Raw genomic sequence first — 17,789 nt, forward strand, 5'->3', positions numbered from 1 at the left:
ATCCACTAGACAATTTCTCCTGCGTAAACCACCGGAGACGCTGGTCTAACTGGTCTGAAGCTGCAGCCCAACTAAAATCACTGGGACAGCTTCCCCACCCACCATTGTTGCCACTGCAATTGGTTGGACAGGAGTTCCATCGTTGGGAGTCTCCATTGGGACAGGGAAGTTGACCTTCCTTCAATCTATTTTTTCACCTGAATATTGAAGGAACATTTTGGAGAAGTAGGGCTCATTCTAAATTTTCCTTTCTGTTCAACAAGTCTGGGATCAGCTCAAATAATTTCATAAAAATTAATTTTGTGTAAGCAATGGCGTGGTTGCTCCTTCCACCTTGAGTCTGAAATTCTCTAAACTCATTTATCTTTCTGTTGCTCTCCTTTTCAAAAACCTTCTCAAAACATACTTTGATCATCTCCGCCATTTGCCCTGCTTGGTGGTCACAGCTCCACCGGCCCCCCCACCCCACACAAAGCACCCTGCGACAATGTTTAATGTTGATTGTGCCCCATGTTTTTCCCTTTTCCTCAGGTCTGGTGCGGTAGCTTTATAGTGCAAACAGGACTTCAGGTACCGAGTGCTGTCAAATCGCTGCAGAAACGCAACAGTGGGACCAGTAGCTCCAATGCCAGCCTAACCTAGAAATCATTACCATGCTTCCATGCAACTGATCCAAGCTCATGCAAAGCAAAGACTATACCACGAAGCTTGTCTTGAGGGAACTGAAGACCCGAAACAGGATTCTGCACACCAGAATGTGGAAAGTTGGCCTTTTAAATTTGAAATGCTTGAGCCTTGCACTCTTTTAGAAATGGAAGCTTATGATCCAGCTTCTATTTCTGATGAGAGCTGGTACGATAATATTAATGCAAAATCTTGATTTTGAAATGTTTTGCTTTTAAAAATGCTTAACTGAAAGTATTCATTACAGTCAATTATTGAACAGACATTTCTATTAGAATCTCATGACCTTCCTATTCTCCCTTTTAAGGGTACTTCAACATCTTAATATCTTTTGATCATAGGAAGCATCCCATAGTGTAAAATTGTTTTTGAATGTTCCATTTTTCTCAAAACACAGAAAGGAGGGGAGGAATTCTTTAGTGTCAGGGTCTAAAATAATATTGTTTTATCCAATACTGTAAAAGTTTCTTTCTGTTCTAGTTGGGGGCATGGGACATTTAAAGTTATGAAAATGAGTATGGCTACCTGGTACTCAAGTTATATAATTGAGCCAAGGTCATGGAAATCCTGTTAGAGACTTGAAGGATCAATCCTATTTCTCTATCCACACACTTTATTAAATTGAATGTTAGCTTGCCTACAGTCTGTGATGTGTAACAAACTGTGTACAATGCCTAGGGTGAGAAACCGATTTCTTTCTTCTGCTTCAGTTGCTAATGAAATTTAAAAATGTTATCCCCTTGTGTTGCTGCTTCTATAATGTTGTCCAAGTTGGGAAAGGAAGATGTTTTAGACTTGAGCTTCCTTGTGGCCATTATTACTATTGGAGTGCAGTACGTGATCAAGCCCCCTCCTTGAGCTTGTTTCCATCTCGTAAGATGGATGCTTCTCAATCAATTGCCTGTTTCAATAATGTACCAGATTTGTCCATCAAAGACAACAGGGGTGTAGCTGAGGTTCAGTTTTAACTGGCTGAGAACAATGAGGCCCTGGGAAGAATTACTCTGCGGCTTATCTCTTTGTCCTTGTTCTTCTGTAATTTGGATGAGTGCAGTCGACGTTCTCAAAAGTTTCAGACTGACTGACTACATCATCCACACAGGCTCTTCAAGCTCTACTGCTGCTGGCTGCTTTTCACAACTGGGACAAAATGTAATGCATTCTGCAAAATAGCTGGTCCAAGGGTAAAATATAATATGTGGGTGGAGCATGGGGATCTTGCTGGGTTGTGCTTTGTACACTGATGCACAGCATTGATTGCAAGCTTTCTTGGGGCTAATGTATCATGCCTTCTCTGACATACTAGTAAACATGGAATGGATATAAAACCATTTTGGGTCAGTGCCGTTCAGGCAATTAATTAACACAACCATTTCTATGAATGTGGAGATCTATTATGGTGAAGGGGAAACCTAATGCAGGCTTTAATACAATAGGGCTTTTAAAAAAAAAAGTCACTATTGCTGAATGTTATAGCGATTTGAAATTTTGGCACATGCTACCTTTGCATCTTAATACCAAACCTCCATAGATGGCAGCGTAGAGGCCAAGTTAAAGGAGAGTTTATGCTGTTGAGTTCAATACACATATTGGCATGTCTCAGTTACCTCTGATCTGTGTTCTGTGCATTTTACTACTTTGTTGGAGTAGATATTTTGTAGTGCACTCTGTGATATGAATGAAACTGCATTTATACAAGGGCTGAAATTACAGTCAGTGATATGATCATGTTGATGTTTGTGCTCGTATCAATGTTTTAGCTGGGTTAACACTCTTTGCAGAGAAGAGTTTGATTTGAACATGAAACAAGTGCTAGGAAGAGCCATTTCCTGGCCTCTTAAACAGTGATAGTAAATGTCTTAACGGAGGGGGCAACTGAGAAATGCTGAATGTTGAACAGAGACCTCTCTTTTATACTATTTGAGGATTGTGATAACAGTGAAAGTATTCTACTGGGTTAAGTTTACATGTTTAAATCTTTTAGACAAAAATGGAATCTGGGCTGTGGAGTTTTTGTGACTGGTCCTAAATTCAGTATTTATTTTTACTTGTAAAATTCTTTTCGAAATTTCCTTAGTAATACATTGGCTTTGACATCTGATCAATCGAATGTATATAAAAATTGACATCTCACATTAATGTTTAGTATTGTATTAAAAATTAATTGCACCAGCATTACTGTGTTTTGTATTTGTGCCAGGCCTAGCACATTTTTTTTAAAAAAAAAACAACAGTTCATAGCTTCTCGTGTGCATGATTCTGGTTCCAACTCCTAGTTACCGGATGTCAGCCAGGCCCTCCACTGGCTTGGGATACTGCCTTTGCAATGATGCCTCGACATGCAAAAAAGTGTCAGCCCTTGTAACCTAGGCTCACGATCAATAATGGCAATGTGATTGAAGTCCTGGACAGCTCGTCACACACACATGGAAGTACTCTCCCGCTTGAGTCAGCACCTTTTAAAAGTAAGCTTATTTCTGAGGGTTGGGTAGGGTGTGTTCTGGAATTCTAGTCCTTTTGATGGAGCAACTGCTATAGTACCCAATCTAACTCTATGGCTTCTCACTCATGCAGTTACTTCTCAAAAGACCGTGACCTGTAGCAAGGCAAGGCATTAAAGATGTTCATTCATGCCCCCATTGGTCCAACTAATACAACAATAACTTGTACTTATATAGCACCTTTAATGTAATAAAACATCCCAAGGCCTTCATAGGAATGTTATATAAAACACAATTTGTTACACTGAGCTACATAAAGTGTTATTAGGACAGATGACCAAACACTTGGTCAAAGGGGTGGGTTTTGAGAAGCTGCTTAAAAGAAGGAAAGTGAGGTAGAGAGGGAATTCCAGCGTGTAAGGTCCCTTAGGCAGCTGAAGGAACAACTGTCAATAGATACTCAAGAGGCCGGATTAGAGGAGTGCAACTATCAAAGCGATGTGTGAGGGGAGATTACAAAGATGGAGAGGCACTAGGCCATGGAGGGATTTGAAAAGCTAGATGGGAATTTTAAAATCTGTTGCATAACCAAGAGCTAATGTAAGTCAGCAAGCACAGGGGTGATGGGCAAATGAGACTTTGTGCGAGTTGCAACATGAGCTGCAAAGTTTTAAATTACCTCAAGTCTATAAAGGGCAGAATATGGGAAGCTGGACAGGACTGTGTTGGATAGTGAAGTCTAGAGGTTAAAAAAAGACACAGATGTGGGCTTCAGCAGCAGATGACCCAAGGTCGGAGCAGAGTGGGGCAATGTTATCTAGGTGGAAATAGCAATGTTGCAGCGATGGCACAGATATATGGTTAGAAACCCATCCCTGGCCCAAATATGGCTACAAAGTTTCAAACAATCTGGTGCATTATCAGTCAGTTGCCAGAGAGAAAGATAGAGTTGGTAACAACAGAGTGGAGTTTGAGGTGGAGAGTGAAAATAAAGGCTTTCATCTTACCAATATTTAATAAGAGCAAAAATGTCTGCTGATCCAGCAATAGATTAGCAGACTGGATGTCAGATAAGCAGCCTGATAATTTGGCCACAGTGGAGGAGTCGGAAGAGGTGGTGGGGAGGTAGAGCTGGGTATTGTCAGCTTACATGTGAAAGCATAACTCTGTTTTTGGCTGTTGCTGCTGAGGAGCAGCATGCAGATCAGAAAAAAAAAAGGCCATAACTCCTTTGAAGTCCCTCTTAAACTCTGACAGTCAAGTCCTCGCTGAGATTAGATTCTGGATGATTCTTGCAAAGAAATGACGTGAGTTTAAGATAATAGCTATGTACTTCTTTGGTCTAATATCATTTGTTCCCATGAAATCCAATAAGCTTTGTTTCTACATAGCTCTGTCAGAAAGCTGGTTGAGGCCTGGTGAGGGAGGCTATTGTTTAAACTGAAAGTGGAGGTGTATGGCAAAGGGAGACATTATTGGCAACACTTTGCAATTTCATTTCTGTTACCTTATGAACTTGCCCTACTACAGCACAATTCTTAATATTTTTACAAAAGCTATTTGAATTGAGATTTAGTGACGGAGCAATGAATCCAAACAGTTGATGCTTAAATTGGAGATGCATTAGGCGGTGAGCAGTCGCCATTGGTGCCATTTTACTTGTGTTGTAAAATAAATGACCTGCGGTAGAGCTGTGTCCTCTGCTTTCTAACCATTCCAATTTTAGGGAGGGGTAAACCAATCTGATCACAATGGCTAGATCAAATCTGCTGATTTAAGTTGCCATTATTCCTAGGGGGCTACAGCAAACACTTCTCAGTACTTGGTTTGGACTGAAACTCTCCATGTGTGTAGATCGGTAGCACTGGAGACTGAGGAACAATTTTTTTTCACTACAGAGTCGAGGAAAATTCCCAACTTCGCAAACCCAGCTTGGGAGAAAGTGTCTAGGATATTCCAGTTTTCGCTCTGAGAGGCAGGGGGATGGGTGTTAGTTTGCAGCTAAGTGGAGTTGGGCCTGAGAACTCCGGAGGTAGAGTGTAGAGGCAAAGATAGGCTCAGTGGGCAACTTCAGGTTTATAAGGTGAGCATTTAAGGAGTTCCTAAAGTGAGGTGGGAAGTGGATGGAGGTGCTGTTTTTATTTGGAGGAGAATTCATTGCGCAGTCAGGCGAGTGCAAACTGTAATGGATGTCCAACTGGTTGTTGACATGCAACAGGTGGTCAATCATGGGCTTTCCGTAGGAAAATATAATCATTGCTGCTACCTATTCACTTTATGAAGGAGGTCATTCAACCAATTTAAGACTGGAAAAGCATAACGAGATGTGTTCCACGTTCACATTCCTCTATGACGCAAATGTGTGAAGGTGCCATCCACATCTTGCAGCCTCTTTGCCAAGATTCGCATTGCTCCCCTATCACACACTTCTCCCTGCCATCTGCGGGCCAGAGTCACGAGCAAAAATATGTGCCCTTCCAAGGCCACTGACCCTACGCTTCAAGTCCTTGGGTGTCAGCGACCCACCCGTGCTTTAATTGGTGAAAGTTACGTGGCGCTTGGTAAAACATTTTGGAAGATCTCCGAAAGGGCACTTGAGCTCTCAGAACTCCGGTCGGTTTAAACTTTCTCCTGGAAAGTGTAAATCCCACTCATGATTACTCGATTGTTAGTCTCATTTTTGTAACCATTACGTTATAAGGGATAATAACATGGCCATTATTCATCTGCAAGCCTGTTGCCAACCTATTTAAGTGAGGGTGGTGGACATCCCAGCTGACCAGGTTGCTAGGAATTTTGCCTCCCTCATCTTGGTGAATGGCATCCACCTGTTTGGGTTTTTTAAAATTCATGCTTGGGATACCAACATCGCAGGCAAAGTCAACATTTGTTGACCCTTGAGCCTTGAGCAGGTGGTGGCAAGCTGCTGCCTTGAACTGCTGCATACTGTATGTTGAATGTACACCCATTGGTTTGTTAGGGAGGGAGTTCCAGGGTTTTAACCCAGCGACAGTGAAGGAATAGGGTTATGGTTCAAGTCAAGATGGCACGTGACTTGGAGAGGAGCTTGATGGTGGTGGTGTTCTGATGCGCCTGCAGCCCTTGCCTTTCTCAGCAGTAGAGGTCGCAGGTTTGGGAGATACTGACAAAGAAACATTGGCAAATTGCTGTAGTGCATCTTATAAATGGGATACACTGCTACGATGGTGCATCGGTGGTGTAGAGATGTTTAAAATGATGGTTGAGATGCCAACCAACAGGTTGCTTTGTTCTGAATGATGTTGAGCTTCTTGAGAGTTGTTGGTACTGCACACGAGTGGACAGTAGTCCATTACACTCCTAACTTGTGCTTTGTTAGATGGTGGACAGGCTTTGGGAAATTAGGAAGTGAGTAACTTAGCACAGAATACCCAACCACTGACCAGGCTATTTACGTGGCTGCTCCAGTTTAAGTTTTTGGTCAACGGCAAACACCCCCCCTCCCCCCCTCCACTACCCCCCACAGGATGGGAGATTTGGCAATGGCAATGCATTGAATGGTCAAAGGAGGGTAGTTAGACTCTGTCTTGTTGGGGATGGTGTTTTCCTGGCCTGTGTGTGGCATGAATGCTACTTGCTACTTATCAGCACAAATGTAAATGTTATTCCTGTCCTGTTGCAGATTGACACAGACTACTTCAGTATCTGGGGAGTTGCAAATAGAACTGAACACTATGAAACACATCATCAGCAAACATCCCCACTTCTGACCTTATGATGGAAGGTAAGTCATTGATGAAGCAGCTGAAGGTGGTTGGGCCTAAAACACAACCTGGAGGAACTCCTGCAGTGATGTCCTAGGCCTGAATTCATTGGCCTCCAACAATCCCAACCACACTCCTTTGTGATAGGATCCAGCCAGTGGAGAGTTTTCCACTTGATTCTCATTAAATTCAGTTTTACTAGGAGTCCTCGGTCAAATACTGCCTTAATGTCAAGGGCAGTGGCCCTCACCACTCCTGTAAAATTTGGCTCTTTTGTCCTTGTTCATACCAAGGCCGTAATGAAGTCTGGAGCCGATTAGCCCTGGTGGAACCCAAATTGAATGTCAATGAGCAGGTTATTGGTGAATAAATGCTACTTGATAGCATTGTCAACAACACCTTTCATCACTTTGCTGATGATTGAGACTGGACTGATGGGATGATGAAATGCTGGATTGGATTTGTCCTACTTTTTACGGATAGGATATACCCTGGTAATTTTCCACATTGTTGGGTAGATGCTAGTGTTGTCCGTGCATTGGAACAGCTTGGCTAGGAGCAGAGCTTGTTCTGAAGCACAAAACTTCGGTACTCCAGCCAGGATTATGTAGGGGCCGATAGCCTTTGCTGTATCCAGTGCCTCCACCATTTCTGGATATAACACAGAGTGAATTGAATTGGCTGAAGCCTGGCATCTTGTGATACTGAGGACCAAGGAGGCCAAAATGGACCATTCCCTTGGCACTTCTTCTGACTGACAAAAGAAAATGCATAGAATTGCAAAAAGATGGTTGGCAGGTCAGAAGATTGGACAGAATATAAAAAACAGCAAAGAATGTCTAAAAGATTGATGAGGAAGGAAAAATTAGACTACGAGAGAAAACTCGATGGAAATATAGCTTTAAATGTCACCCAAAGTCTCCACCACTGGGGAAATCTGAAAGCAGAACATGTCTACAGCTTGAAATCTAACATTCAAAAAGGATTTGCTTAAAAAACAAGGTCCAGTCCACCGCTATGTATTCTTCAACTTCTTCGCTGTCTCCCTATACACTCCTTGGCTTGGAGCTCAGGTGTTGGTTGTAGCCATAGCTGAAACATTGAGCCTTCACTGGATTGGTGTTAGTTTTAAACCAGCATGAAGTCCACCAATCACAGGAGAGCTCAAAAACCATACCGTCGTTGTCATCAGAGGCCCACATCTGTCTTTAGCCTACTTGCAGCAAGCAGTCTGAGAAAGCAAAATTTGTTCTTGGCTTATAATGAACGGAGTCCTTAATGGGGCCTTCTGCTCTTTTATGTAAATGTTATTAGTCATTTTCCAATTACTTGATGTCAAAACACAAATAGAGCTCATAAGGCAAGATAAAGAGGGTGTTCAAAGACTCGAATGAAACCGAGTGGTCTGACTCTTTGCCAAGCCCTTCCAGCTACAAATTATATTGTCAGTCTATATTAAATCTCTTTAGATGGAGCCTGGCTGGCTGTACTCCTGTATAATTTAGGCTTTTAAAAGGGAGTACTATATCATTAACAACTATACAATTTAATAGTCAATTCACAAACATATTTCTTTGCCAAGTGTTGAACCACCTGCTGCTGTGCTTCAGAAAAAAGCAATTTTCCCACCAGCAGGACAAATACTATCTCATTCCACTGCATTTTACAAAGTGTGACCTTCATTGGAATTGCTTTCTCCTATATAGCACAAGTAAAATATCCCAGAGAATTCTGCTTTGACCATTACTCTTTTCTTCATTCACAATTTTCTTTTTGTTTCTTGCCTTCCTGAAGATTTAAGTCTTCCAAGCCTTTGCAGTATGTAACTAGCACTATAAAGATATGCTTCTGACTTTTGTTGGGATAATTTCACAGGTGCTAATGGCTCTTGGATAACTCGCCCAAGTGCCCCTTCATTGTTTGCACATCTAAGTGTGTAAATCCTGAGTGGCTTGACATGGGAAGAAAACTTGGACAAGCTGTGGTCTGTTAGCAGTGCTCTATGTTGGTAGGCTGAGGTTTTAGTTCATTTTATGATTCCTTGACAAGTCAGATTTTGTGATTGGTTTTAAAGTGTGTCTAAAGGGAAAAAAACAGATTAAAGTGAGAATGGCTTTTTTCACCCAGAGGGTTGTGGGGGTCTGGAACTCACTGCCTGAAAGGGTAGTGGAGGCAGAAACCCTCAACTCATTTAAAAGGTGTTGGGATTTGCACCAGAATTTGTGTAACTTCCAGGGCCACGGAGCAAGTACTGAAAAATGGGATTAGGCTGGGTGGCTCATTTTCCGGCTAGCGCAGACGTGATGGGCAGAGTAGCCTCCTTCTGTTCCGTAAATGTTTCTACATTTTCTGAATTTTTTAAATACCTGAAAGTGAAGAATGTGAGGGGAGGGCAGGGGGGTAGCAGTATGTGAATTGCTCCTTAGGAGAGCTAACACAGATATGATGGGTCGAATGCCCTTCTGTGCTGTAACAATTCTATGACTCTATAAAAAGAAAATCTTTGTTAACATTTGGATCTTGAAGCATTCAACATCAGTACTGGATCTCATGAAGTGAAGGTTTAATGGTTGACGCTGGGTCCAAAAGATGTATAATTTCCTCCTGCACATGACGCTCAACACTGGTTCTTTGAGTGCTGGAAAATGTTAGATATATAGCAGATTTTAACCAAGTACAGAGGCAGGGAAAGGTGCAGAGAAGTGATAAAATAACAAAAGGGAAGGTCTTTGATAGGGTGGAGGGCAGGATTGGTTAAATAACAGAAGGGTGATTCTTGGGGAGGTGTAAATGACCACAGCGCAAACATTACCAACATCTGCTTTTGGAAAAAAATGGCAGGAGTGGTTATGATGATTTGGAGGAGCTGTATTTGCTGCATCATGTAACATTTTGTTCTTCCTTTCCGCAGGCCCACAGCAATCTGAGGAGGCTAGGGTAACAGAGGGCATTGAGGTGGTGAGTGAGTGGAGGAAGAGGAATGTGGCAGAGAAGAGGTGCTAGCAAGAGGGAGAGGCAGTTCTGCACCCCACAATTGTGGGTTGGGAGGTTAAGCGGGCAGACAAAATGGTATCAGCACTCCTGTTCCCAGGCTGCACTGAGGATGCTGATGTGGTGAAGTCGCTAAGTGATATTTGATCATGACCAATTGCCTTACAATTTCCCTGGAATTCCACTGTACTCTCCAATTCTCGCCCCCACAGGCTCTGAGTACATATCAATATGAGTAGATGTACCTGTAAGGGGATATTTCTTAGACTGCCGTCAATCACTACTACCTGGACACGATTTGATATATTAGTCCCATGACTTACAGTCAGCCTACAGCAGGTAGGGGTCAGACTTATATCCTTAGCCTCCTTGTTAACATTATATTGTCTTATCTACAAATAAAGAACCACAATATTGTTTCACCAATCCTTGTCATGTGATTGGTATGTCTCCATCAAATAGAAGAATGTAACATGGTGGCAGCATGGTTTTTGAAGATTAGACTGAAAAGGATACAAGTCTCAACCCTTCACACTTAGCAGAAGAAAAGAACTGGTGTGAAAGTGAAATAGCTATCAAGACTCAACATGTATAAGAGATTCTGCAACTCTGTAGGAATCCTACACTCTGTAACTTCATTCTGAGACATTGTTGCACCTCCCAGCCAGCAGGCACCAGGCCCCCGTAAAATTGTTCAAATTTCGGAGAGCTAAATCAGTATAAGTCTACCTGCTGTGAAATTTAAGCAGGGACAGAAATTAAATAACTGACTCTGAAAAGCCTAGGTTTAAACAGAATTCCACAGAGAGGAGAGAAGCCATTGTTGCTGCTTGCTGTCCTTACAGGAGGTCAGGAGGAAGTTAAACACTGAAGATTGTTTTAGGGTGAAGAATCCATCCAGTAACAGCTCCTAACAGGCAGAAAAAGCTTGTTAGAAGTCTTTTCTCACTGTTTAATTTGACTTCTAAGGCCTGCAGTACAAATTCATGCCGAAAATCACTGTTTTGTGGGCAGAACTTAGAATAAACCCAGGAAAAGCTGAAACATTTCAATAGCACCACCATTGCAGTCAAAAAATAACCCATGACAAGCTAAGGCAGCGGCCACTAAAGGTACTGCAGCCCATGGAGTCAAAGGAGCCTGAATAGCTGTCAAAAGTTTCAGATAGCGTTCAAATCCTGCAAAAAACTAAACTTCAAGTTGACCACAAAGTTTCAAGTTGACCAGAAAGTTTCCAATTCCCAATTGGAAGGCAGCAAACCTCCTATCTGAGTTTACTTTGTTCTGTCAAGCTTCAAGCTGTGTTTTCTGGATCTCAATATTTCTGAACCAGATAAACCCATTAAAATTAAAATTCTTATAGGCACTGAAGGCCTCCACAGGCTGAACATGGCAGATCTGTCGATGACCAGCTTAAAAATTCAGATAAACTATGGTCAACGCTCGACTATCAATTATAAGTGAAGCTTAACATCTGAATGCACCACCTGGAATTCATGTCCTTTAGACAACAACCAACAGAGACCATTGATCAATTCATAAGTAGATGTAGAGACGAGGGGCATGATTGCAATTTTATAGCAATAAAGCTTGCCAGCAGAACAATGGAGCTCGTCATAGCATCTGCCCCAAAAAAACTTTCCAAAAAGACCTCTTGGACCAACCCAAACGTTACAGCATGAAAGCACTACTGCAAAGCGCACACAAGTATGAAGCCACACTACTAGGTAGACAGATAGTGCAGCCTCATACATGCACTCAGAAATCTCCCAGCTTTTAATGCTGTACAAAACAAATGGCACCAGAGGACAATACAAAAAGCAAAGGCTAAAACAAGCAATTCAACATCATGAGAAGCCACATCCAAAAGCCACACAGGTACAGTATTCCAACCAACCAAGAACGTGTACCAAATAGTGTCAAGGCAAGATCCATGAAATGTCTAGCCGAGCTATACGGTCAGATACTGAGGGTGACCAGAACTTCAACCCTCAAAGTGAGTAAACATTCAGCACGGTGAACATCAGAATGTATTGGCACAGTGGTACCTTTGTCAGCATCCAGATTATATGACCACAGATGAAGGGTCAGCATAACCAATATGCAAAAGTGAATACTGGTGCCGGTGCAAACATCCTTGCACTTCCCTATGTACCCACAGCAGTGGCAAGTGATGGTTCAGCCAACCACTGCCAAACTCACCACATACAATGGCTCAGAGATTCCATTCCTGGGATCCATTACACTCGAGCGTCACTAGGACATCTCACCTTGGTCACCCCAGATATTTTATGTTGTGGACACCACAGGCCCAGTGATTGCAGGCCTATCAGTGTGCAAAGACCTGTTCTTGGTCACTATTCATGGCATTGTCAAGGCAATGGCAAAGAACACAGGCCACAAGGAGTGTCATTGGAAACCCCATGCTTACACTGGGAGAAAACCACCAGCTCCGCGGTGCAGATCATCAGCCAACAGATTGAGCGGCACAATTTGAATCAAATATGTATACCCATTCTGAACATGTATACTTCATCATACTATGGAACCAATGTGCAATTACTATTTGGCAGACAAATGCGGACACATCTCCTCAGTCATCACAAATACAAGATGCATTAATTAAAAAACAGGAGAAAATGAAACATGTCCATGACCAGCACGCGGGTAATGAATTACCTAACCTGAAAACCAGACAAAAAGATCGAGTACAACACCCAACTGATGGTTCATGGAAACCAGCAGAAATCATCAGCATATGCCCAGACCAAGATTGTATCAAGATTGGACACCAAATAGCATGACAGTGCGATGAAACAGATGTCAAATCAGAACAATACCACAACCAGAAACACCTAGATATCCTATTGCAAACAGAACATGGTCTAAGACATAACACAAAAAAAGTAACCTTAACTAGCATTCTGAAAATGTACGGCAGCCTCCAACAAAGATCACCGTAATTAAGTCTGCTGCGATTCAGAGACTTGTAGATTTATTGCTTTGTATAAGGATATATTCAGACACAATGTTATTTTCTTTTGCTTTCATGTAAATAGTCTAATTCTTAAGGTAAACCTTTAGTTTAGAAAAAATGGGGATGTTGTGATATGGGGTACATGTATCTTTAAGGAAATGTATCTTAAACTACTGTCAGTCACTATCACCTCGACAGTATGTGATGTATTAGTCCCATGACTTGTATTCAGTCGACAGCAGCAGATAGTAAGAGTCAGACATTTATATTTAGCCTCCTAGTTAACACTATTTGTATATTGTCTTAGCTACAAATAATGAACCCACATTATTGTTTCACTAATCCTTGTAGTCTGATTGGTACATTTATGTCAAATAGAAGATTGTAACATAGAGAGAGCAATTCTGTGAAACATTCCTCCACTGTTGTCATGGATGGTGATTACTGGGCTGTCTTGGTTTGTTGTGGGACTCATGTCATTACAAGTATTTTCTGCACAGAAACAGGCCATTTGAACCAATACGTTTCTGCTTCTGCTTAGGCTCCACACAAGCCTCCTCCCAACCCTCTTTATCTAAAATCATCAACGTATTCTTCTATTCTTTTCTCCCGCATATGTTTATTTAGCTTCCTCTTAAATGCATCTATACTTTTGCCTCAACTACTCCTTATGGTTGCAACCACTCATGGTATAAAGAAGTTTCTCCTAAACTTCTTATTTGGATTTATCAGTTGCTACCTTATATTTTTGCCTGTGCATCTCAAAACCAGCAACCTCAGAATCAAGGCTGTGCGGGATTTTGGATCTTGCCGGATTTCGGGTTGGGTGGTTCAGTCCCACTTCGGTCCAAGCTCGGTCAGGTGGGTCAAGGGTTGCTTGGAGCTTGGCGTGCAAAGAGGAAAAGCCGATAACTAGTCAGGGCCCCTCAGGCCCCACATCGCGCCAATGCAGCACTTAGCTGAGTTGTCCAGGCAAGTTATTTGTTTTCATTTTGTTCAATCAAAATTGAAATATAAATTAAAATATAAAAATTTTCATTTCTTGGACAAGTGGGTTTTTGGACAGCTGGGTTTGTGACACTGTACTTGTAGTTCTAGTCTCACACAGAAGTGGAACCATCTTCTCTTTAGCTACTCTGTCAAACCCTTCCATTATTTTAAAGGCCTCTTGTAGGACACCCCTCAGCCTTTTTGTTTCTTGAGAACAAAATGGCAGCCTGTTAAATCTTTCCTGAGAGGTTTGGCCTCTCAGTTCTCGTATTATTTTAGTAACCCATTTTTATGCCTTCTCTGGTGCCTCTATATCCAATTTATAATATAAAGATCAGAGCCTTCACACTCTGTGATCAAACCAGGATTCTATACAAGTTTAACATGTCTGCTTTTCAATTCTGTCCTTTAGAAATGAAATCCCTGGCTTTTTTTTTTAATGGCCATATAAAAGCATAAAAAATAGGAGCTGGATTGGCCATTCAACAAGATCATGGCTAATCTTCAGCCACAGCTCCACTTTCCCACCTGAGCTCCATATTCCCTGACTCATTTAGATTCCAAGAATCTATCGATCTCAGCCTTGAAAATACTCAATGGCTGAGTATCCACATCCTTCTGGAGTAGAAAATTCCAAAGATTCACACACCATCCTGACTTGGAACTGTATCGCTAATCCTTCATTGTCACGGAGTCAAAATCTTGGAACTCCCTCCATGACAGCACTGTGGGTGTACCTACACTATAAGGACTGCAGCACTTCAAGTAGATGGCTCACCAGCATCTTCAAGGACATTTAGGGACAGGCAATAAGTCTTGCCAGGGAGGCTCACATCCCTTGAATAAGTTATAAAAGCAGCTCTCCTGTGTTGACTGGTTTGAATGAGACCTCACGTTGTAGCTATTAATATTTGTTTTCATCGTCCCACATGAAAAGGAGCATCTCGTGCTGCCTGCAAGCCCCCACTCCTGATGTTGAAGAAGCCAATATGACAAAGGATATCAGGGACTGAAAGTGAAGAGGTGACAGTCAAATGGTAGGAGGTTACAGGCCCATTTGAATGGAAGACTCCCCTCTCCTGACTGTTAAAATACAAAGAAATCAGCCTCCATGAGAAGCTAACCAGAAGATTCTCCCCACTAGCAGAGAGACCACCTTCAATGAGAGCTATGTGCCTGAAAAAATTCTCCCCCATTCTTGATTGTTACGTGATGAGTAGGCCACACACTTGGAGATCCATTTGAACAGGCATAATTACTACAACTGTATCAGGTTGCTTGACTGGTCTGTCAGACAGCTGGGCACCAGTCCTCAAACGTTAGTGAACAGTACTTTGTAGGATTGACCAGGCTAGGCTTTGTTCTGGTTCAGTGCCTGCGTCATTACTGAAAAATCTATTTGATTTTTTTCTCCCTTATTTTTAAACTTTGTAATGGCTGTTTGCAATTTAGTCACCTATTAGACCAATTTAGGAGGACATAGACAGCCAAAAACCCATTTCTGTTTTGAAATACTCATTGCACTAGCCTGTCAATGTCCTCCTGTAATTTCCTACTCATATCCCCACATATTGTCATGTCTCCTAATTTATTATAATTATCAAATTTTGATATTACTTTTGTGAATCTCTACAAATTGTTTATATAAACTGAAAGTAGAGATCACAGCACAGATCCTTTGGGCATACCGCCACCACATCCCCCATTGTAAACAACACCTTTATTTTTATGTTCTGTGCCTGGCTCATCTTTTTCTGTATGCCTAGTCACATTAATATCACGTGCCTAAATTTTTGCAACAACTATCTTAGGTACCACTGCAATAAATGCATTTGAAAATTCAAAGCGTATTTTGGGAAAATAGGAAGCAACAGCCCACGATTGTTCATCCATTTAAATAAATAGGCAGAAAATACTGAGCTGTGATTTATCCAAGATACATGCATTCCAATCAGGAGCACTAGATTAATGAATAACCCCCATATCCTCAAAAATTTCACTGGAGTTAGTTAAACATGGCATAACTTGTGACTCTCATGCATTGCCTTTCTAAATGTTCCTCCTCCAGCTACCATACCCTAAGAGGGCATTGGCGACCATGGGCTTCCATTGGATTGGTCCATGATTATGCTTGGCAAAGTACTGCAGTGGTTTACTGTTGCCTTCTGCAGTATGGCTGACCAGGTAACTCTCCCACTCTTTCCGTTTGCCATCAGGCATACAGAAAGGACTTACCGGTTGATAGTCAACTTGTTTGGCCACGTTATGAACACACCTTCCATGGCCATCAAGTCCTGAAACTTGAGCTTCTGACCCAGGGATAGTGATGCTACCCACTACAGCACAAGACCTCCTTTCTAAATGTTCACTAATCTTAATCTATGTTCTGGGCTTCAATGAGCTGATGTTGCCACCACAGGAAAGGGGAGCCAGAAGTGGCTCTTTGGTAGCCCAAAATACACTTGAGTTGACTGACCACAGCTGTTATGCTTTGGGGAGGGGTTGTGGTGTGCCTCAATTCATTTGAATAATCACCACCAATTCCTACCACCATTTGAGCATTGCGCCTAACAAAAAGTGTGGGAAACCTGCCTGGCATGCAGCTTCAACTTAAAAGGATGCGGCCATTTAAGGATAAGTGGTTACTTACTGACGCATCAAGTTTTAGCCTTTATAAACAGCTCAAAACTAAAACATGATATCTGTCCAGCTTTACCACAGCAGTGACAGAGACGATGGGGATTTGTAAACAGCAAGTCAGGTCTAACAATCTTTTGAAGAAGTGGCAAGTATCGATAAAGAAAATTTTGGACGTCAAGTGTACAGATTTTCAAATCTTTGAGAAATGCTAAATAGTGAATAACAGATTAAACTATAAATAAAGTAGGTGAGATCCTAGCTTTTATCATTAGGGAGAGTGCAAAAAGAAAAAGTCAATGCTAAACATATACAGATCATTAGTTATTCCACAGTTAGAATAGTGCTCAGTTATAGATTCTTTACTTGGGGAATTATATTAAGTCCAGTGGAGAGGATAGATCCATTAGGATGTACCAGCTTTCAGTCATGAGAAGAAACTAAATGTTGTTTTGAATTGAGACACACCACAACCACTCCTGATATTAGGAACATAGGATTTAGGAGCAGGAGTAGGCCATTCTGCCCTTCAAGCCTGCTCGGCCATTCAATAAGATCATGGCTGATCTGGTTGTGGTCTCAACTCCACTTTGCTGTCTGCTCCCCATAACCCTCAACTCCTTTGTCTATCAAGAATTTGTCCAACTCTGCCTTGAGTAAATTCAATGGCCCAGCCTCCACTGCTTTCCAGAATTCCATACGCTTAACCAATCTTTCAAGAAAAAAATTCTCCTCATCACCATCTTAAACACCTATTTACCTTTATTTTCACTTGAATTCACTTTTCATGTGAGGGAATTTGATGGAGGCAGGCAAAATTATGAAACATTTGATATAGTAAATAACATCAACTACTTCTCATGGTCAGTGAATCAGCAACTAAATAGAAGCCATAAATTTAGATCATTACGAAAAAGGTAAAGGGGTGAAATTAGGAGAATTTCTTAAAGTGCAGAGGACATGGAATGCAGTACCAGAAGTTTAAATGGAAGAAAAATCTGCAATAGCTGTTAAAAGGAAAGTGGATAACTACTCCAAAAAAAAACACCTGAAAGAGTAAGGGAAAAAGGCAGGGGAATGGGATTAAAATGTACGCCCTTTGAGGGTTAGTACAGATGCAATGGGGCAAATGGCCTCTTGCTGGCTGTAAAATTGTTTTCTCTACTTTTCCAACTTTCCACAGCTAGGTTGAACCATTCCCTGATATTCCATTTGCACATTTTGTCACAGCTTATGGATTTCTTTTTTTTGTCTTCCTCTTGATCAGTTACCAAATCTTTCCAAAAGTGATACCCTCAACAACTTTCCATGTAGCTCCCACTGTAT

At 41.6% G+C, this 17,789-nt stretch overlaps 1 protein-coding gene across 1 annotated transcript in view; it reads left to right on the top strand.

Annotated features, from left to right (window-relative positions):
- The window catches only part of fsd1 (fibronectin type III and SPRY domain containing 1), a 41,981-nt gene extending 39,123 nt beyond the window's left edge, over window positions 1-2,858 (top strand). Inside the window, exon 13 of the mRNA XM_078555684.1 lies at window positions 532-2,858. Within this exon, the coding sequence (XP_078411810.1) occupies window positions 532-642 (111 nt within the window). The 3' untranslated portion in view covers window positions 643-2,858. The remainder of the gene's footprint in view (window positions 1-531) is intronic.
- Window positions 2,859-17,789: the final 14,931 nt, after the last annotated feature.

Source organism: Cetorhinus maximus, chromosome 13 (assembly GCF_964194155.1).
Source record: "Cetorhinus maximus chromosome 13, sCetMax3.hap1.1, whole genome shotgun sequence".
In the NCBI taxonomy this organism is placed as follows: domain Eukaryota; kingdom Metazoa; phylum Chordata; class Chondrichthyes; order Lamniformes; family Cetorhinidae; genus Cetorhinus; species Cetorhinus maximus.